General features: G+C 45.0%; 1 protein-coding gene across 2 annotated transcripts in view; it reads left to right on the top strand.

Annotated features, from left to right (window-relative positions):
- GRID2IP (Grid2 interacting protein) overlaps window positions 1-21,910 on the top strand; it is a 305,642-nt gene that overhangs the window by 205,994 nt on the left and 77,738 nt on the right. For both annotated transcript variants that reach the window (XM_085629441.1, XM_085629442.1), the window contains 5 exons: window positions 4,757-4,911; window positions 5,489-5,593; window positions 6,559-6,656; window positions 8,274-8,394; window positions 21,071-21,393. In XM_085629441.1, coding sequence (XP_085485567.1) covers window positions 4,757-4,911; window positions 5,489-5,593; window positions 6,559-6,656; window positions 8,274-8,394; window positions 21,071-21,393 — 802 coding nt within the window. The remainder of the gene's footprint in view (window positions 1-4,756; window positions 4,912-5,488; window positions 5,594-6,558; window positions 6,657-8,273; window positions 8,395-21,070; window positions 21,394-21,910) is intronic.

Genomic DNA, 21,910 nt, shown 5'->3' on the forward strand with positions numbered 1-21,910 from the left:
CCAGATGTGCCCTGTCTCTTGGGAGCCTCACAAGTCTAAGCTTTGAGGCAACAGTCCACCCAACCTCTCACTGCTTGCCTCAGGGTAGAGGGCCTATGTTGTAGTCTTGCCAGTGACTGGTAGCAGAAGTATGCCTGTGTCTGATACAGCTCTTCTCTCAGAAACACCATCAGATATATGCCCATCAGTGGTGGTTGGGGGCGGGGGTGCACGCTCAGATATATGCCCATCAGTGGTGGTTGGGGGCGGGGGTGCACGCTCAGATATATGCCTATCAGTGGTGGTTGGTTGCGGGGGTGCACGCGCCTGTTCTTACTGCACTATCCATAGACTAATGTACAAAGTCTCCAGCAACTCAAACAAAGTCAAGTCACCACCCAAAATCACTGGTTTTGTACACGAGATACCAAGGGTATTTTTTTTTCTAAGAATTGTATTTCTTTTTGTTGTTTGAAAGAAATACATTAAAGGTTCTCGTCTCATAAATGAATACAGCACGAATACAGTTGGTCATTCACATTGCTCCGCTCTTTCTCACATAAATCCCGATGCTGCCAAATAATTATTTCAAGGCCTGAAATCTAGCAGGCAAGAATGTGTTCCTATCTGTGGGCTTAGGCTGCTGGGAATCTAATGACTTAGAGCCTCATTTAGAGCTGGATGGTAATGCAAAAGCCGGTGGTTTTTCTGAGACTGCTAAACCCAGTAGAAACAACTGGCAGAATCTAGCGCCATATGTACAAAAGCATTTTGGAGTTTGGAAACAGCCAAATTCACAGAACAGGGCCGTCACCGACCACAAAAATGCTTTTCCGTATGTACTGAGCACAATCTATGATTGGTAACATGTTACGGAATCGTGATTTGTGTTTAGCGATTTGGTAGTTGGAAGGGGCGTGTTTAGGGCATCCCTTCCAAATACAGAATTGCATTGCTATGTATGAATGTTTTACGACCGAATTATAGTTGCAAAACATAATTTTGTTTTACCAACATCTTAAGGGTGATGGTAACCATTTGCAATTGGGAAGGGGTCCTCACAGAACCCCTTCCCCTTTGTGAATATTGAAACTGATATTTTTGAAGAGCAACGATTAATTTTGTTTTTTAAAGCGCAACCCATTTTCCTTTAACCCCTTCAGCGCGGCGCGGATTTCCGCGCCACGCTGAAGGTTCTGAGCGCGGGCGGGGCCATGACGGAACGGTTCCGTCATAAGCACAGCCCAACCGACGTGCATGACGGAACCGTTCCGTCATCGGCGTCGAAGGGGTTAAGGAAAACGGGCTGCATTTAAAAAAAAAAAAGTTGCTTTATTGAAAAGCAATCACAGACATGGTGGTCTGCTGACCCCAGCTGGCCACCATCCCTGTGATGGCAGCGATTCCTAATTGGTCGCAAACAGCGACGTACCTCACTAATATTCATGAGGTAGGTCTAATTGCGACCCCGTTCGGATTTGCTAAATGAAACTCGGTGGATTTCATACATTAGGAATAACAATTTCCTAATTACGATTAGAAGAGAATCGTAATTAGATCATCTCTAGCCCTAAAATCTGTAGATATGGCCCCATATGCACTATAGCATTAGTATTGTGGAGGAAATTCCACCAATAGTTAGTCCTCAAGATATAGTCCTTCTTATAGTCCCACAGATTTTAACCCTCAAGGTTTGTGTCAGGATTTTATTTTTTTACAGGGACAATCCAGCAGTATAAAATGTGGGGTTGTAAGGTGGTCAATAGCAACCTGTGGCACTGGGTACTCGGTCAGTGGTGGAAGGTTGGCCTCAAAACCCAAACTGCACAAGAAGAAGACTTTAATAACAGCGTAGCTATACAGATATTAGTAGATAAAAATAGGAAGCAAACACTGTCAATCTTGCAAATCAATATGCTAGACACTACCTCATTTCAGTCAGGAAACTGGACACCCTTCAAGAATAAATATTCACCCTTCAAGGGAAACATACGGCTCACAATCACTGCCTGTTTGGAAATGATGTGCAGTTTCTGATGCATTTGAGAACATGGAGCACAACGACCTTCCTGCTTAAAGGATAACCCCATAAAAGCTGTTTGCCATCGCTTGCTGAGTGAGAGGTGAATTACAAAGAACCCACAATGAAAATAGTGCAATATGTTGGGAGGGAAAACAATATTCCATCATGGCAAAATTAAGGGATCAGTGGTTGCGGCTATTTTGAGACCCAAGAGTCAAAGCAAGACGTGCACTAGTGACAGAATTTGGTACTTAGGGGTGGGGGGAGACTGCTGTCTGACCCTAGGGTGCCATCTGGATGAGTTTTCACTCCGCTCCCTCCCTGCACTTGGAGATAGGTGAATTTTGAGTAGGCCTCTCTGGTGAGGAGTAGACAGTACTTCATTTGTGTTGTTGCCGGTGAGTACCACTAGCACTTAATTTAGGGGGCCTGTCACTCTGTATCCTCCCCTACTGTTTCAGCATGGTCTGCAGGCTTTAAGTTATAAAGTGCAGTGCCGCCCTTCTTTTATTTCCTACAAATGTTAGTAGGAATAGAAGAAGGGCAGCCAATACAGAGAACCTTTGCCATTCGGTGTACTGTTAGTCCTTTTCCCACACAATGGAAATAAAAGGACAGTGGTTGTTCATGCCGAACAGGGATCATGCTACACTCCAGTCAAGCTGTCAGTCATATCGTTGTCAGAAGCGGTTTTGGGCTTCAGGTTGGGTGAGCTGGGGCAGCTGCTGCCAGGATCAACAAGCATTGGCATAGCCAATAGGTCTCACCTTTGGGACCTTTTAAGTGTTTTGCTTGAGCTATGGGGGGGGGGGGGGGGCGGGGAAGGTAAACAAAGCACCACAGACTGAACGTAAATCAAACAGCTGCCAGGCTTTACGATGAAATTATTACAATTTATTGCACAGGGAGGTCGGTGTTGCCAGCCCGGGGTGCTGTGTGCTCCAGATTTGGAACAACAAAGGAAGGTCCCACGGCTGTGCTCTGAAAGGACCATTTGGCAGTTACACAGCCTCCACCACACGCAACCACACAGAGGCAGACACACATGCTGAGAGGCAGCCGCAAACGCACACTCATTCACTCATTCACAATCTCACTGAGACACGCAGATACACAGGCAGACAGAATTACAGACACGCAGAGAACCAAGTTGGCTAACTTAAAGAAGTCTGGTGCTGCATCATAATGAAATAACTAACAGGGTTCCTAAATATGCAACTCTAGAATTGCGACTCCAAGAAACAGTTCAGGGTTCTTAAAACAATCATCAAGTCACATAATAATAGAAGTGAAAAAGAGCCCAAAGAAAAGATTCGAAAAGGGAATAGCAGGGATTATGCCCAGTAGCACGCTCAAAGGAAAGTCAACCCAATGAAGAGAAATAGACAAGGAGCTTGTTTTAAGGTAAACACCAGCACTCACGTCGGGACAGGAGCGCAACTAGAGCCAAATTGGGGGATTCTTCCAGCAATAGGCAGAGTGGAGATGCCGGGTCTCTAAAAAGGGGCACAAAAACAACAGCTCCTCATTTACAAGCAAATGGTCTTTTAAAGACCTGTGAAGTACTGGGATGGGGCTGTGTGTGTGCCCCGGAAGCTGTCTCAGCCTGGGCTGCCACACATGGGGGGAGGATGGTTGGGGGTGGGGGATCAGCTGAGGCTGAAAACAAAGCAACAACTTCACCGCTAAAGGAAATCAGGCGGAAAATATTTAAAAAACACTTGATCTGTGTTTTCGGCTCTTATTATAAATGTGCTATTTCTTTTAGTCACTGTGATGCCCATTTAACTAATAGAGTATACAAATTTTATGAACACCAAATGCCCCGAACACCACATTTGTGGCTTTGTTGTGTGTTTATGTGAACAATTTCTAAAAATAACATGAAAGAAACAAAGATCATGCCTGTGGTATGCTGTTTGATTGTCAACATATGGAAAAAAATATAATTGCGGTGACACTCTTGAGAAAAACAGTGTGAACCCGGCTTCCCTGCCATTTTCAGACTCAAATATTTCTTTAAAATACATACGGTACAGGATGAAAGGCGGTAGATCTGCTCTGTGATTGGCTAAATTATGGTGGATGTCACATTTTAGGGCAGGATGATATGGCTCTGCACATCCGTGAAACCTCAGCCATTACCCCTGGTGAAACCGGGAAGGTAGCAACCTGTGTGGCCTCTGCAGCAACCGTGATCATTTATCTGCGGCGTCGCCTGAGAAAATCTGAGGCGCGGCGCGCGCGCAGACTGGATTTGATGACGATCACACTGTTCTCCCGTATCTAGGGCACGCCGTGCCTCACCTTTGTTACAAAAACATGCCCGCGAGTGGTGCGCGAGAGCGCGCGCACTCGCGCTTGTGTGAGGGAGCAGCCCATCTGTTTTCAATTATCGCGCCTGCGTCTGGGCACGATAATTGGAAACAGATGTCGCCCGTGCGGGTAACCGCACTGGTTAGGCCCTGGGCGGAGCAAAGGCGGGACATGCACCCGCCTTTGCCAAATTGCGTGCTGTCTTTTTTGAAAGACAGCACGCAGAGCTCAATTAAAATAAGCAGAGCAGGCTGCAATCTTTTTCAGGGCACCATGCTTACTCCTAACCCTAATAGCCCACTCTTTAGCACAGTGAAAAATGGTGAGTAAGTCAGTTAGTTGACTAAGGGCTGATAGTGGTGCAGGATTGCTATGTGTGATTAAGATATATACCACAGGCTACAGATGACATGTTTTTGATTCCCATGACTCTCCTAGGAACATTGACACTCTAATAGTGGATGTGTACCCAGTACTGGACACCCCCGCCAAGCAGATCATCTGGCAATTCATCTACCAGCTGCTGACTTATGAAGAACAAGAGCACTGCCAACAGAAGATTGCACGGTTCCTCGGCTACAAGGCTGCTGCAGGTGAGAAACTTCACAGGCCACCTACTTATTTTCTTTATTTTTTTATAACTTCTATATAAGATCAGATCTATATTCTGCATCATAGATACTCACCAACAGCACTAGCGACCTGCACCATGAACTCTTCAGTATAACCAATAGAAATGTACATAGCTCATAGTTTAGATTTAGAGAACCGCATGCCCAACTGGATTCGGCTCTCAAAAAACGTCGATGAATACCCATGCACTGGAAGATCCTAAATGCACAACTCACTCAACCAGCCAAACTACCCCACCCATTTAACTATCCCACACACTGTCATCTTCTCCACTGGCTGTCCAACCTACCTTTCACATTAACGTCTGTGGACGTACAGTAACAAAATGACCAAGCTCATGGTTACTCTGTCCCGCGGTATGAGAGGATACTGACCCGCAGCATCAGAAGACAAAGGGCTGGATGGCTCCTTGTTCCACTTGCTAGGACGGTTACCATTGCTTATATGAAACCAAACAATATGTCTTCTCGGCAGGACCTGTGAGATGCTCCTGACAGATTGGCTTGGAGTTTGCACTAATTTCCATGTTTCTTTCAGATGCATCAGAACCAGAACCAGAGGTGCCACCACGGAACTCTGTGAGAGTTTCCTCAATGTACCAGGGGAGTGTTCGGGCAAGAGGCACTGAAGATGAGGAACCAGGTAGCCGTCTACTTTATTTTCCCACCCCACTTGCTCTCAAAGCTCTACACCGTAACTTTGCTTCAAAATTCCACTGGAAGTATTTCAAGCTAATGGCAGATGTGCAGTCTGCCCCATTCCATCTAGAACAGCCTCATGTAAATACATAGGAAAGGAAATGCACTGCTGAAGCTTTGTTAAAGTGAATGGAGACACAAAGGTCTGGTGTACTTTGCAGGCCACCAAACCTCACTTGCAGCCCTTCACGTGTGTGCACACCTCCAAATCCATGGCCATAAATAGTGTGAATTGTCTCTTAGCACCATTATGGATTGGTACGTCCAAAACAGGGCCAAGACCTGGCCTGGTGGCAGCACTTATGCTACGTAGGAAAGTGCTACTGCGACCCGGTCATATGACACATCTGTCCCAAGGATCGTTAGTAATCACTAAAGCACAGAAGTATACGACGTAGCTACTCTCATTTCTGCAAGAGCCCTGCACTCACAGCCTGCAGCTCTACCTGAATCTTGTCCATGAAATGCACTTCCTGGTGCGTCCAGTACTATGAACTATAGGCTGCCAAGACCTAGCTAGGACCCCAACCCTCACCTATCTTCTTATAAGGTTGCCCCATGCTTCGGCAACTGGGCTTTTTTGCTATGTTCTAGGCCTGCTATTGTTTTGCAACTAATTTCACCTCCATTAAAAGAACCCTGGATACATCTACATTTTGTGCTGTCCTATTCTATTTTTGTATTTTTAAGCATACGCTCTTATGATAAGAGTGAGTTTCAATCAAACATCCCTTTCTTGACTCCAGATGTATCTCCATGGCTGCTTTACGTTCTCACCACATTCTTTCCCCATTCATAAAATACCTACAAACTAGCACAGCTCTCAGACAGGCTCGGGGCCTAGATCATGAGATATGATGTTACAAAAATAATAACAATAAAGATCATCTTTTCCCTCTTTCCTCACAGGTAACAGAGACTCGGGGGACGCTCCTTCTCGGCTCAGCTCAGGAGAGAGGCAGGCAGGCGATGGCACATCACTTCCAGAGACGCCAAACCCCAAAATGGTTCGAGACTTCAGTATTACACTCTGGGGAAGAGGGCGTGGTATGCCAGGGAGAAGCATAGAAAACAGTGGGCAGAGTTCCGGGTACAACCAGATACAGCACCGTACTTTGCAATGCACATAACCCCTTCCCCTGGAATGTTCCTAATGGTAATTTTAGCAGAAAGGGTTACTGCGGTGCCGCACAAGGAAGCAGTTTGCAAAGCATCACAGAAAGTGGGTGAAGCTGAGATTGGACCTGAGAGTGCATGAGTGGGCCTAATTACTGTATTGAATATCTATCTTAGATCAAAGGCATTGCAAAAATTAATATAGCATTAGGACCCACTTCAGAGGGCTATACCGGTTGTTAAAATCCCTAAACCTGAGCTACACACAAGCTATAAGGCGAATGGAAGATTCCACCCAACAAGGGTAGAATGTTCTATATTAGAAATAAAAAACAGGAACATTGGAATTTTAGAGCAGAAGATCTATACAAGCCAGTAATAGCCTTTTGCACTAAAGTGTCTTCGAAGGAGCTCTCAGAACTCCAATGTTCTGATTAAGAGTTATTTCCCACAGGCTGTTCATTAACCTCCTTGTAGATATGAGCTCAGGTCGCAGGTGAGGATGCTTACAGAAGGGAGTTATTGCCCTGCAGGTGACGGCAATAAGGTTATTAGCTCCCAGCACATGCACACACAATATGGAGCTGTGCAGGAGCAGTGGGCTCACCCTCTCTCAGCTCCTCCTGTGCCTCTTTTCAATGAGCTGCAGTCCACAGACTGCTCTCTGGGTGCCTTCTCTTGCTTCCAGTGAAGGGAACCCCAATAAGCCAATAGAAATGTAAAAAAAGAAAGAAAAGTTTGCTCAGAAGAGGCAGATAAGCAATGTAAGAGCTTGGAGCCATCTTTACCATTCAAAGTATCGGGCAAGGCTGCTCATATTCTCATAACGCTTCCATGTTACCCACATTACGGACGCTGGCAGCTGTCAGCCACAAAAGGCTACCTTGATGGGCTTGTAATATTACATAGAGCCAGCAAAGGGGGGGCCCACTTATTGGCTGACCAGCTCCCAACATTTTAGTCAAAGCGCTGATTGCTGGAATAATTGAACAACATATGCCACTGTTAGTTATTATATGATTCTGGAAGCCTTACATTTACAAACAATCTTACATTTAAAAAATTATATAAATGGAATATAGAAACCATATTAATACATTTCTGAATCTAAAAACTAAAATAAAAAAGCTATACTTTAAGATAAATGTAAAAACAATAAGCATAATATGAACATAATTTAAAAAATCGAACATGAATAATAAAACACAAAATAATAATTAAGAATTAAATACTACACACTGAAAGTTATAATACAATAAACAGTGCAGTAAAATTATTCTAATTAAAAAAAAAATGTTTTAAAGAAACAATTACTCCAAAAACCAAAAAGGAACAAAAACAATTAACAAAATTTAAAATAAAAAATAGGATTTGGAAGGCTCAGATTAACTATTCCCACTCCAGTCTCCGCAACAGTTAACAAACCCAGCCCCTCACATGCAATGAGGAGCAGGGCATGAAGCAGGGCAATAGAAGTTTGGGTTAAACATTTACTTTTCTCTTTGCAGATGTCCGCGGTGTACGCAGAACTGGAGAACCGCTTCACCAACAGTTCATTCAGAAAAAAAGAGTACGGATCCCAGCTGGGGAGTGCACCTGTGTCACCGGCGGACTTGGTCAATGCAACAGGTAGAGGTCTGGTGTCTGGTCTAGGAGGAAGCAGCTATATTCTGAGGATTTTCAGAGCCCTAAGCAGAATAATATATTGTGGTTATTCCCTATGCCAAGTTCCATCGCTAAATGATGAACACACTGCAGGCCCCGTAAATACCATACTCAGTGGCATTGGTTATTACTGGTTGCGCAATTTACCCAGAAAATTATTGGAATCTTGTAATAAGCCCTAAGAAGTTGAACAGTGACAGTCAGGCTGGATGTGAGATTTGAAGAGAGGGATTACAGATTACAATTTGGCTGCCTCTCGGCACAACAGGAGCAGAGTCGAATCAATCAGCTTCACAAAAAGCTTTGGTTACACTTGTAAAATAAAAATAAGATTCCTTTTACTGCAAAAAGGAAAATTATTGCTACTGTGAAACAGTTGTAAAAAGTAGCAGAATTACAAAGTAGTAAAAACAAAAGTAGTGAAACTCAGTTCCCGTTAGTTCCTACTCTCTTCGTCCACCACTGTTTAGAGTTCAATGTATATTACGAACCCACTTGCCAAGTGCCTTGCAGACTTTTCTGAAAAAGCAGCCTGTGGTCTACCCATAAACACATACTAGCACACTTCTATACAGAGCTAAGTCTATCTGTGATTCTGATTGGAGAAATGTTTGGGTTAAAGTTATTGATAGTTAAAAACAATTATTAGGGATGATTTGTGAAGTGCTGGACTTGAACCTAGCAGCAGTTTGATTGTCAATCCCTCTCATAGTAAAATCCAGTTGGGTTTTCAGATTGACCAAAATAAACGTAAACTATCTCCACTGAAATTCATAACACGCAGTCTAACAGATCCATCACCTGGGTGAAGGGCTGCACAGAAGCAGAAGGCTTTAAGTCACAGGACAATGGACCCGTTCTGATGGCTGTTTAAACATTTCTGATACACTTCTGTACCCTGATCCTTTTGAAATAGGAAATGGTGTGAAAGTGAGAGTGGGATATTTGGTTCTGTTCTACACCATGAGGGTTAGCCTGGAGTGTAAATATTCTAAGTGTAATTGAAGGTTCTGTGCTCCTATATCTAGGCCTTTTTTAGGTCTCCCCTACGCAGCGTGCATGCGCTGCATAGGAAAGAGACCTTTAGCCGTCGATTCCCTTTTTGAGGCACAAACGTGCACGCGTTGCATTGCTTTGAATGGCAACGCATGCACGTTTGGCGATTACCTTGCGGGAGCGAGCGCCGCCATCTGGTAGGAATTTTCGCGCTCGCTCCCGAAGGTAAACTCTGCCTGATCTCGGCGGCACTCCCCCCCCCCCCCCCCCCACTCCACCCCCTACTTGTTTAACTTTGAGCGCGAGGCGCACGCGCGGCCAATGCTTGTTAAAAATGTATTTCCGGATTTTGCCAACTCAGGTCAGCAGTGCTCATTGGATATATAAGGCCGCACTCACAAATCGTGCAATGCAGAGCCCTCTTGCACACGCACATGGATCAGATTTATTATGCACCAACCAGGGTTTCCCTATTGCCAACAGGGGCGCAATTAAAAATAGTGCAGGATGTGCATTTGCCCCGGGGCCTCGTGAGTCCGAGAGGGCCACTCTTAGTATTTTTTCAATTTTAAAGTAGGAGATCGGTGTCGGGCAATTACTTTTCTTTATTGGGGCTCAGGGCTCCCTTGCTACGCCACTAACTTTGGAGTTGCCTCTAGCGAACAGGATGCTTAACCAGGCACTCGCCAGGCACAGCGTGATTAGCTCAGTTCTAGCCCCCACGGCGTAGCACCGAACTTGGTAAATATAATCTGACTGAAACAGCGGCGAAGGCTCCCGCCCTACTACTAACACATTCGGTGCGGGGGATCCTGAGACCGGAGTGCCTGGGTTAGAACTCCTCATCACTGCAAATACCTCTGCATAGACCTAAAGCCCCCGATGGACCCGGTCAGCGAGTGGCAAGCAACATCTGATTGCTCAATTAATTGTGTACTCACTAAACCTTTGCACCGGGTATATATATTTGTACCATTCCTTGAACCGTTTCTGTGCCCAGAGCATGGCGTACCGGAGCGGTACAGCGATGCAGGGTGGGTATCATTTTGGGGCATGCAACTGCACAAGAGAAGTGCATTTTTTATCTGGAAACATGAGCTCCTGCCCCTTCAGGCAAAGCTCAGGGAGCTCTTGGTAAGATTTATTTTTCAGTGCGCTGCTGAATGCGAGATTTGATTCTGTTTTCCATCAAGATGTTTTCATATTAATGTAATGTTCCAGTTTCTTCTCCTCCCAGCTTCTCTTTATTCCACCTTTCCCTCTTAGTACTCTTCTTCCCACTGCCACAGCGCTGCTCACCCTGCCTGTCCAGCCCCATTTATGACGGTATTTGATTTCACTCGATACCGTCTACTGACCGCATCGAGTATCTCCCGGTATATTTAATGCTCTTTCATTACCCATATTCTCAGTTCATCACATTGACGTATCTGGGGGGGCCTATTCACAAAGGCAGTTTGGAGTATGTTACGTAGTCCTCGGTTCTGCTATACATGTGTTGCTTCCAACGTGTTCTGGAGCCCTGGCCAGTCCAAGGGCGGTCAGTGACCCATCCGGTTAGTGTGCGTGGTCGTGGCAGTCACTGTGCATGTCCTGCTTGTCACTACGCATTACCCAGGGGGCACAAGGTGTGGTCTCGTGCCTCCTGTGGCCACCCTGGTGTTAGTCAGACCTGCTAAATGTTTTTGTAATCCACATTAGACCTCTCCACCCCTTGTAGTGGTTGACCCTCTCAGATCTGCAAGTGCGCCCAGATGGAGGGCACTTTGTGATGCTATAACAGCGGTTGCCGCTAATAACGTAACACGCTGTTGTCTAACGGGTACTAAGTTAATTAAATGTAGTTAAAGTATTGAGGGTTTGCAGCGTGTTTCTAAAGAACATTTTTTTCTGCTTGAATATTTCCGTGTGCAGGTTCAATGGGAAACCACCCTGGGTGACTCATTTTTGTTTTCAGAAGCACAGCCAAATTAACCTCCGTTCTTGCAGCTAGGTGCATTTTTATGGCGCAAGCATCTCTTCCTGTGAACTGATAATGTACGCCAAATAGTGAAGTGTGTGAGGGAGTTTGCTGGTGATTGAACCCTGCACGCCTCCTTTTAGCAGACTTTGCGTGCATCGTTGTCCTGCCCTGGCTGCCCCTCCGATGGGATTCCCAGACAGGTGTAGGTGTCCGTTTATGTGCGTTTGACAGTGAAAAGAAACTTTCCGATCCGATATCAAAGGTCAGTCCGTACTGGGTGAAGCCGGGGAGTAAGAACGGCGTTCAGTTTTTTTCCTGCTCTTGATGGGCCTAGACAAGGTTTGTCCATACCGTCCATTTCGTCTGTAATATTGCAAATAATTAAGCAGCAATGCCTTTTATTTATGTTTTAAAAAGCAAAACAAAAATAAAAGGCATTGTCATTTACAATGCCAATAGCTCAAACTCTCGTAAATGCGAGACCTATTGCATTGCAAATGCTTGTGTTTCATTTGAAGTGACGGTCTTCTTTCAGGCATATGGGCACATTAAAGGGTTTTGCAGCTTGTTTTAGGAAATTATACTATTTTGATGGATTGAAGAAGAACATCCAAAAATGCATTTATCACCCTTTATTTTTTTTTTGTTTGGGTTTGTTCACAAGCTTGGAGGAGAATACAGGAATTGCCAAGGTCCTTTAGGCAGTGAGTTACAAAACAATTCATTAGCTCTAATTTGATAGCTCCTATTCAGAATTACTTTACAAATAGAGGTGTTAAAAGCTGATCGTTGCCTCCTGCCCCTCAAACCTGGAATTGCTGGTGCTGTTTTAAATGTCTGCAGATTGGCCCTGGCCCCATGTCAGACAGGAGTATCCTAAATGTGAAAGGAATTTCATTTATATGGTAAAAAAAAACCAGTGCCCAAAGATTGGGGGCAGGGCATGTTGTTGAGTGGAGGATGTTATCAGTATAGGAAGACTAGAAGAGATGTAGAATGTGAGAGATGTGTCCTGTATGGGAAGATGTAATCTATGCAAAGAGGCACTGTTGATGATAGGAGGCGTGTCTTGTATGAGAAGCTATAATCTATGCGAAGAGGCGTTCTCTATGGTAGGTGGTGTGTCCTGTATGAGAAGATGTAATCCATGCAAAGAGGTACTATGAAGGGTAAGTGGCGTGGCCTGTAACAGAAGTAATCTATGTGTATGGATGGTGAGTCCTATGTGAGAAAAAGCGGAATCTGCGTGGAGGCCTAGCAATAACGAGGAATGCAGTCTATCAGAAGAACTGTGGTAGAGCGGCTAGGGGAGGAGAGGCAGTCTGTGTGAGACGTGGGCTCTATGACAGAAAGTATAGTCTATAGAAGATGAGATACATAGAAGAAGGTATGGCTTGTATGAGAAGCAGTCCACGAAAGGAGGGCTGGGCGTGTTGTCTAGTGGAGGATGTTCTTCGTATGGAAGACCAGAGCAGATGTAGAATGTAAGAGAAGATATGTTCTGTATGGGAAGATGTATAATATGCAAACTGGCATTGTTGATGTTAGGAGGTGTGTCCTGCATGAGAAGATGTAATCTATGTACGCAGGCATTATCTATGGCACAAGGTGTGTCCTGTTTGAGAAGATAAAATCTAAGAGCGGAGGCATTCTCTATGTTAGCAAGTGTGTCCTCTATGAGAAGATGTAATCCATGGGATGAGGCACCATCTATGGTTGGTGTGGCCTATATGAGAAAAAGGGGAACCTGTGAGACCTATCAATAAAATGTCTATTGGAAGAGCTGTGGTCTTTATAAGAAGGTGGCCAGGGTAGGAAATGCAGTTTGCGTGAAACCATGGGATATAGGAAAGAAAGTATGGTCTATAGAAGATGGGATACATAGAAGGAGGTATGACTTGTATGAGAAGCAGTCTATGGATGAGAAGATATCTCTAAGGGAGAAAGTGTTGTCTACTGGAGGTGTGAATATAAGGAGAAGACACGGTCTATGAGAAGAAGTAGTGGTCTATGGGAGGAGAGGTACTCTGTGGGAGGAGGCGGGCTTGTTTGAGAAGAAGCAATCTATAGAAGGATATGGTTCCAGGATGAAAAGTTGACTATTGTAGCTGTGATCTTTGGGAGGGAGTGAAGTCTAAGGGTAGTGGTGTAGCTTGTATGAGGAGAAGTCATCTGAGGAGGAGGTGTTGTCTATAGGAGGATGTGTGATCTTTGGGGAGAAGTGTGAGCTGCACGATAGAAAGTGTATTAGAGAGAACAGTTGATGACTATGAGATAAATTGTGCTCTAAAGAGAAAACTGATGTCGTCTGAATGGTCTGTGTGGTATAAAATGAGGACTGTTTAGAGGTTGGCGTTGTAGTCTGGCTGTCAGTACAATCAAGTCAAACATTCCATATAGTAAACATTTTGTCTTTATAACAGAAAATGCAAGATGTTGCATATTATTATTCAGATTCCCTGGAACTCTGTTAAAAGGCTCTAAATTATGTATTTTACTCTCTGATACCCATTTAAAATAGCATGAACGATAAATGAATGATGTCAGGAAAGTACCTTAGTGAAAATTCAACTGTTTAAATATAAAATTACCTAATTGAAAATTGGTTAGTATTTTACTGCTAAATCAACATTGAAAATGAAAGAAAGATGCAAGGACTTCATTTTCCCTAATGCTAAGGGTCCATAGTTCGGGCAGTCTTCCTGAAGACAGACACCTGTTGAAAGTTCTTTTCTGCTTTATTTGAGCATTAACACTGTATATGTGTGTTATTTATTTATTCTTCATATATCTTATCAAGACTCAGGACAAAGGATGGCAGAGCAATTTACAGAAGGGCGTATACGTTTGACATGAGAATAGGAGTTTAAGTCTTGAAAAAGATGCTGATATCTATGTAGTGCAGGTTTGGGAAGTCCTGATACAATAGATGAGTACAGGGGGTCATTGGCCAAAACTACGAAAAAGCGCCCGAGGACAGAGTTCCTGACCAGTTCAAGAGAATGCCGGTCTAAAATGACTTTTGACATACATGTTTGAATCTGGAGCCCTGCTGAATGCGCGAGACCTGCTGCCTGGTCGGGGGTCGTCATTGGTGCTCTCCCTACCTCATCGCAATCCTGTTGTTCCTCTCCTGGGCTGCTACGCTGACATCGCCGCAACGCAACGCCATCTCGCGGCCTGGAAAGCGGAGCGCACTACAGCTCCCAGCTGCCCTAGCGACCCTTGACGCTACCTGCGCGCCCGGAGGCGCTCAAAAGGACGCTGTTCTCTCGGGAGAGCGGGAAGTTTGAATCTGGAGCCCTGCTGAATGCGCGAGACCTGCTGCCTGGTCGGGGGTCGTCATTGGTGCTCTCCCTACCTCATCGCAATCCTGTTGTTCCTCTCCTGGGCTGCTACGCTGACATCGCCGCAACGCAACGCCATCTCGCGGCCTGGAAAGCGGAGCGCACTACAGCTCCCAGCTGCCCTAGCGACCTGTGACGCTACCTGCGCGCCCGGAGGCGCTCAAAAGGACGCTGTTCTCTCGGGAGAGCGGGAAGTTTGAATCTGGAGCCTTGCTGAATGCGCGAGACCTGCTGCCTGGTCGGGGGTCGTCATTGGTGCTCTCCCTACCTCATCGCAATCCTGTTGTTCCTCTCCTGGGCTGCTATGCTGACATCGCCGCAACACAACGCCCTCTCGCGGCCTGGAAAGCGGAGTGCACTACAGCTCCCAGCTGCCCTAGCGACCCGTGACGCTACCTGCGCGCCCGGAGGCGCTCAAAAGGACGCTGTTCTCTCGGGAGAGCGGGAAGTTTGAATCTGGAGCCCTGCTGAATGCGCGAGACCTGCTGCCTGGTCGGGGGTTGTCATTGGTGTTCTCCCTACCTCATCGCAATCCTGTTGTTCCTCTCCTGGGCAGCTACGCTGACATCGCCGCAACACAACGCCATCTCGCGGCCTGGAAAGCGGAGCGCACTACAGCTCCCAGCTGCCCTAGCGACCCGTGACGCTACCTGCGCGCCCGGAGGCGCTCAAAAGGACGCTGTTCTCTCGGGAGAGCGGGAAGTTTGAATCTGGAGCCCTGCTGAATGCGCGAGACCTGCTGCCTGGTCGGGGGTCGTCATTGGTGCTCTCCCTACCTCATCGCAATCCTGTTGTTCCTCTCCTGGGCTGCTACGCTGACATCGCCGCAACGCCATCTCGCGGCCTGGAAAGCGGAGCGCACTACAGCTCCCAGCTGCCCTAGCGACCCGTGACGCTACCTGCGCGCCCGGAGGCGCTCAAAAGGACGCTGTTCTCCCGCGTCGCGGGACGCGCGCGGGCAGACGCCGGGCTAAGCCCGGGCAAAGGGCGGGCCCTCTTAGGCCCTCAGAGGCTGTTAGAGGTTGGGTTGGGACTGCCCTCTGCGAAGTGACTGCTGTTGGATTGAACACCCATCCTCGGGACTGCACAGGTGATTGTGAGGGGGAGTATATAGCACGAGTTATCGTGCCAAATACTATTTGGTAGGATTGTGCTTTGTACTGCTCGGTGGAAGCATGTCGAAAGGGTCTTCTAAAGCATGCACAAGGGTTGCGGGCATGGGGACTTTGGACAGTTATTTAAAACAGGCAGAATCTGCCATTGTGAAAGAGATCGCTTCGGTCGAACGAAGACTGTCTTTGGACCCCATTAGATTATCTGTTCCTTTATCACCCGCTGTGGTCTGTTCATCAGAAAACGTCCCTTTGGACGGTGTGCACCCGCTTGAGAACATGAATGGCTCTTGTATTAATGTTAGTCCTACAATTGTGTCACCCTCCTCAATCATAGTGAGTCCTGCACAACCCTCACTGGTTGTTCGCCCTAGACAATTAAGGATTAGGCCTAATCTGAATGTTGGTGGTGGTAAAATTGCCACGGGGAAAAGAAAGGCAAAGGATAACCCTCAGGGTAGTAGAAAACCGGCAAAGTTATCTAAATCTAGCAATCCCGCTCCTGGATTGAACAAAGTCAATATTGAGGCTCCCCGTTCAGTTAGCGAGACTCTGGGAGAGGCAGGGAACGTTTGCGCTAAATCAGCTACTGATAGTACTACCGATAGAAATAGCGAAAAATCTATGTCAGACCTTATAAATATCCTTGATGAGCACCTTAAATTATTTACTGCTCCTTTATTGGTCACCTTGAGGCGCATTGAGGAGCGGCTGAATATAATTGAGTCACACCTCACTTCTAAGGTTTCTATTCCTGGCCCTAGTACCCGGGCAATTAACTCTCTTAGTTCAGTTACTGCCTCGGTCAATAACTTGCTGGATACCATAATTACTGCACCCCAACAACCAGTACCTCACTGTACCACCTCGGCCACTGGTGTAAACCTACCGCCCCTAGCTTTAAATCCTACGGGTACAATTCAAGGGGTGGTTTCGGGTTCTCAGAATATTGAAGGGAGGCCCGGCTTTTTAGCTAACTATGATAAGAGGGACTCCCTACACCTACCTGTTGAGGCTTGTCCATACACTATTATTTTAGCTAATGTCCCAAAATTGGAAGGGGATAAAAGAGAACACTGGACTTCCCTGAAAAACAAGGCCATCCACTTCTTATCTAATAAAACTGTCTTGGGACAACATCTTGCCAACAATTTTATGATGATTAGAAGGGTCCTGTGGGTGGGCAGGACAAACAAGAGTCTGGCGGGTGATTGTATTGTCGTAAATTTCAGATCTCCAAGGTTGGTTGAGGATATACTGAAACAGGCTGGGACAGTGAGAATTCAGACGGATTTTGTTAACGTCCTTCCCCTGGGCTTCTTTTATCCTCCATTTCATGCTGGGCCGTTATTTAGTGACCCCCCTAGGGGTATTGGTTTTAACAACTATGCTGTCCCTATTTCTAACAGATTTGACGCTCTTTCAAACCTAGATGATAATGAATGACTAGGGACATTGGCAGAGCGCAATACTCTAGATAGTTGGGTAGCTGGCCGTGATGAAAACATATTGCAACCATTGGATGACAGTCATGTCGCATCTACTCCTGGTTTATTGGGCAATCTATTTAGATTGGTCAGTTGGAATATAGCTGGCCTGAAAAACAAAATTGATGACCCAGCTTGGCGAACACTTATAGGTTTAGGACACATTATTAGTTTACAAGAAACATGGGACATAGAGAATACCCTGTCCATCGATGGGTACAGGAGTTTTTTTGTTCCAGCCGTACCATCAAATGCGGGGAGGGCAAAGGGTGGGTTGGCTACCTTAATCTCCGCTAGTATACCGGGTCAACAGACCCAAATAGATACAGGTTCACGGAACAGTTTGGCTGTACAAATCTCCCTGTTAGAGGGAGGTGTTTTTTTAATCGTAAATTTTTACAATTCCTTTGACAGAGTCACCACAACTGATCATCTCTTAGCTTTAACACGCTTTTTGGCGGCTTACAAGGACGCTAACCAAAATGACTGTTTTTTTATAATTTTGGGTGATTTTAATATCCACGGCTGTTCAGACAACTGTTTGTCTTCTGATCCTCTAGGTCCGTCTGCACAAGGTGATGCTCATTTTGAGCATTCTGCTCAGGGAGACTGTCTTGAGTCAATCTTAGCAGATTATGGTCTTATACTCCCTTCTTTGACGTCTGAGGAAATTCCTACTTTTAAAGGGAATGGCAAACATTCTGTCATTGATTACATTTTTATTAGCTTTGCACTTGGTGATATGATTCACGGTTATAAGGCGATTTGGTCACATTTCAGTGACCATAACCCTGTGGTCCTTAGCATTTCGGACACTTTTATCACCCCTACTAAAACTTTGGGAAGGACGGACAAATCTAATATCCGCCCCGCTGATCAGAATCGCAGGATTAGATGGAACAAAATAATTCCGGAGGACTTTCATTCTAATCTAAGAAGGAAGGTGGGTCCTGAGATAAATACTTGTTTGGATTTGGACGCCGGTAATAAGGAAGTTTTAGAGGCTTACTCGGCAATCTGTTCCCAAATCTCTGCGGACCTTAGTTGCCCTGCTAAGGGTAATGATAATATCGATTTAGGTTGGTTTGATAGAAATTGCTCCTTGGCCAACAGAAGGCTGAAGGCCGCCCTAAGCTGTAAACCTATCAATAGGGCGATTATTGCCACGCTTAGGAAAGAATATGATAAAGCCTTGAAAACTAGAAAGCAAAAGATTAGAGAGGATGCATGGGTTGAACTAGCTTCCGTGGATGTTCTTAGAAATAGTGCAAAGTTTTGGTCTGTGGTGAATAAACCTTATTTTCGCGACGCTTGTAACGGCCAATTAGATTGTGGCATAGGGGAAGACTTGTGGTGTACCCATTTTAAGTCAGTCTATGAAGGGGTAAGAAACGGGGTGTCGACCTCGTCGTCCCATACTGCAAACCAATATACTTTATCGGTTACTAAGACCGAGGTAGTCGAGGCCATTGAAAAGATGACAAGTAATAAGGCCCCGGGCCCGGATGGTGTTCCGGTTGACCTTTATAAATCTGACCTTGAGACTTGGTCTTTGGTTTTAATGAATGTTTTTAATAGGGTTTGTGTCTCAGGCATCCCGGACACCTGGTCCGAATCCGTGATTATACCCATTTTTAAAAAAGGTTGCAGGGGGGACCCCAGTTGTTACCGCCCTATCTCCCTTATTGATTCTGCAGTTAAAGTCCTAGGGCGTGTAGTTTTGGGGAAACTATCAGCGTGGTTGGAGGTTAACGAGACCCTTTCATGTTTACAATATGGGTTCAGAGCAGGTCGGGGTACTATAGACCAAAGTCTGAACCTATATTTATTAATAGGCAAATACACTATTGCCAAAAAAGGGAAGTTATATCTTGCCTTTATGGACCTGTCCTCGGCATTCGACCGTGTGAACCGGTCGAAGCTGTGGGATTTGCTCCTTAAGTGCGGCATTGACGAAAACATTGTATTTTTCCTGGCTGATTTACATAGGGATCTCTCCGCCACCCTTAGATACGATCGCCTGGGTAATTGCACTGGTAGGATTGGAATCTCGAATGGTGTTAGACAGGGCTGTATTTTAGCCCCCCTGCTTTTTACCTTATACATCAATGATTTAGGTGCTGTTTTAACTAGGTTGTGCAAGGACATTCCAAGAGCTGGCAAGTTTTCTATTCCGGCATTATTATACGCCGATGATGCCGCCTTGTTAGCACGTACACCTGTGGGTTTGCAACGTTTGTTGGACTCATTTGCAAATTTTATGAAAGCACTCGATCTTAGTGTGAATTTTTCGAAATCACATGTCATGATTATGGGTTGTAAAGCAAAAAAAGTTAAGACCTTGTACTGCGAAGGGCATGTTTTATCCCGCGTTAGCAGATTTCCCTACTTGGGGGTTATCTTTGATGATAAGTTCAATTGGTCTCCGCAATTGGCAGCTAAGCGCAATGTATTTGTTAGGTCTACTTTAGCTGTCTTGGACTTTGCTCGCAAATTGGGGGTGAAGCCCATACAGGCCATTTTGAACATATATGTTGCTAAATGCCTTTCTATAGCAATGTATGGGGCTGATCTATGGGGAATTAAAGATGTTAAAATTCTTCAAATAGTTGAAGATACATTTTTAAAATCCATCTTATGTCTACCTCAGTCAACCCCTGCTTTTATTGTTCATCAGGAATGCGGGATAGATTATTTAGTGGACCGTATTGCTCTAGCTCCATTGTTAAAATGGATTACAATTTGGTTAAACCCAGATTTGGAATTAAATCATGTGATTTTAAAGGATTGTTTATCTCTTGAGTATGGCAGCTCCATTCCTTGGATAAATTATATTAAGAACTTATCCAGAGAATTAGGTCGTCCAGAATTATTCGATCTACCTGGCAACTTAACTAAGGGGGACCTAAAATGGGTGAAAGCTGAATATAAACAGCGGATAATTTTAGAAAGGGAAGAAAAGGAGCTACTTAAACCTTCAGTTAGGGCTCATCAGTTGGTAATTACTTCCAACAGTATTGAACCCTACTTGGTCACTGTTAACAATATGAACCATCGTTTTTTATTGACCAAGTTTAGACTGAACAAATTCCATCTTTTGCTCACCGATTCCCCAGGGTGGTCAAGGGAGAGGGACTTGGGAATCTGTTCTTGTGACGGATTTTCCCTCAAAGACACGGTGCACTTTGTCTTCTTCTGCAAATACCTGTCCCCTATTCGCAAAAAATTTATTATCCACCTTAGTAAGGACAAAGGATTTAGGCAGGTTAAACCTGCCCTTTTATATTTACAATTGCTGGGTTCCACATGGGAGATTTTTAATATTGCCAATTTTTTAGCAATCTCAATGAGATTAAGGAAGAAAATTTCTTGGATATAATAATTAATCGGGTAACTCATGAATTGAAACCAAGTGTCTTGTATGCCTTTTTAACTCAATTGTAGTGTTCATTGTCAATGTTATTTATATTGTATGTTTTTTATATTTATATGCTTTTATGGTTTTTGTTATGAACCGAATAAAGTAATTTTGACTGACTGACTGACTGACTGAGTACAGGTACCAAAATAAAGTGTAGTTTCAATTCTCTCAGCACCATTTGCTTCTTTTCTTTGACATTATTGAGAAACAAGCCCAGGGTCATATTTCAGTGGAAATCCTACACTACAGGTTTAGTCATTTTGTAATACAAACTCATGTAACTTCTACAGTATTGTCCTTTTCCTTTCCCACAGGATGGAGGAAGTCTGGGATGACCATCTCATGGCAGACGGACCCACCTCCAGTCCCCCCATGTCCTTATCACTTACGGAGTAGTCCCTCTCCTGGAAGCACGGATTCAAATCCTTACGTCAGTCTGGACAACAGTCGGGCGCCATCCCCCACGCACACTGAATATGCCAGCAGCCCCCTCTCTCAACGCAAGAAGCTGTTCACCTTCTCCAGACCGCCACGAAGCCGCGATACGGACCGGTTTCTGGATGCCTTGAGTGAGCAACTGGGCCACAGAGTGACCATAGTGGACGAGTTCATGGCCCCTGAAAACGACTATGAGGAAGTAAGAACGGGTTTAGTGTTGAGCTTAGGGTAGGGAGTTTGAAGGAACTTCCCCGGTTATAAGCTAAGGGGTAAATTGTAAACACTGCAGAAATCAGATTTACGAGTTGTGTGATAATTATTACACCCCACAGTTTTTCACTGGAAGGGTCTGATTACAACTGTCTCGTAAAATTGTGATCCCTGTGTAAACACCTGTTTGCATGGGAATCGCAGTTATACAGGTAAGATATTTGCTGCACTTGGTAATTACCGGGTGCCATACATTTTGCACCCTACAATAAAGTACAGCACCTGTAGGCATTTAACAGGGGGGAAACTCCAAACCTGCTGGAATTTAACAGGGGAAAAAGGCCCAGTATTTGCTGGGGCATGCAGATTTTGGTGCGCCGCATGTTATTCCCCCCAAATTAGACTAGGTTCTGTCCATCGTACCCAATACATTTTTAACCCAGGGGTATCAGGTTTTTATCAGGTGTGATAAATTCCAATGACCCCTTTGGGGCCCTTGTAATGGT

The sequence above is a fragment of the Triturus cristatus genome, chromosome 10 (genome assembly GCF_964204655.1).
Source record: "Triturus cristatus chromosome 10, aTriCri1.1, whole genome shotgun sequence".
Taxonomy (NCBI): domain Eukaryota; kingdom Metazoa; phylum Chordata; class Amphibia; order Caudata; family Salamandridae; genus Triturus; species Triturus cristatus.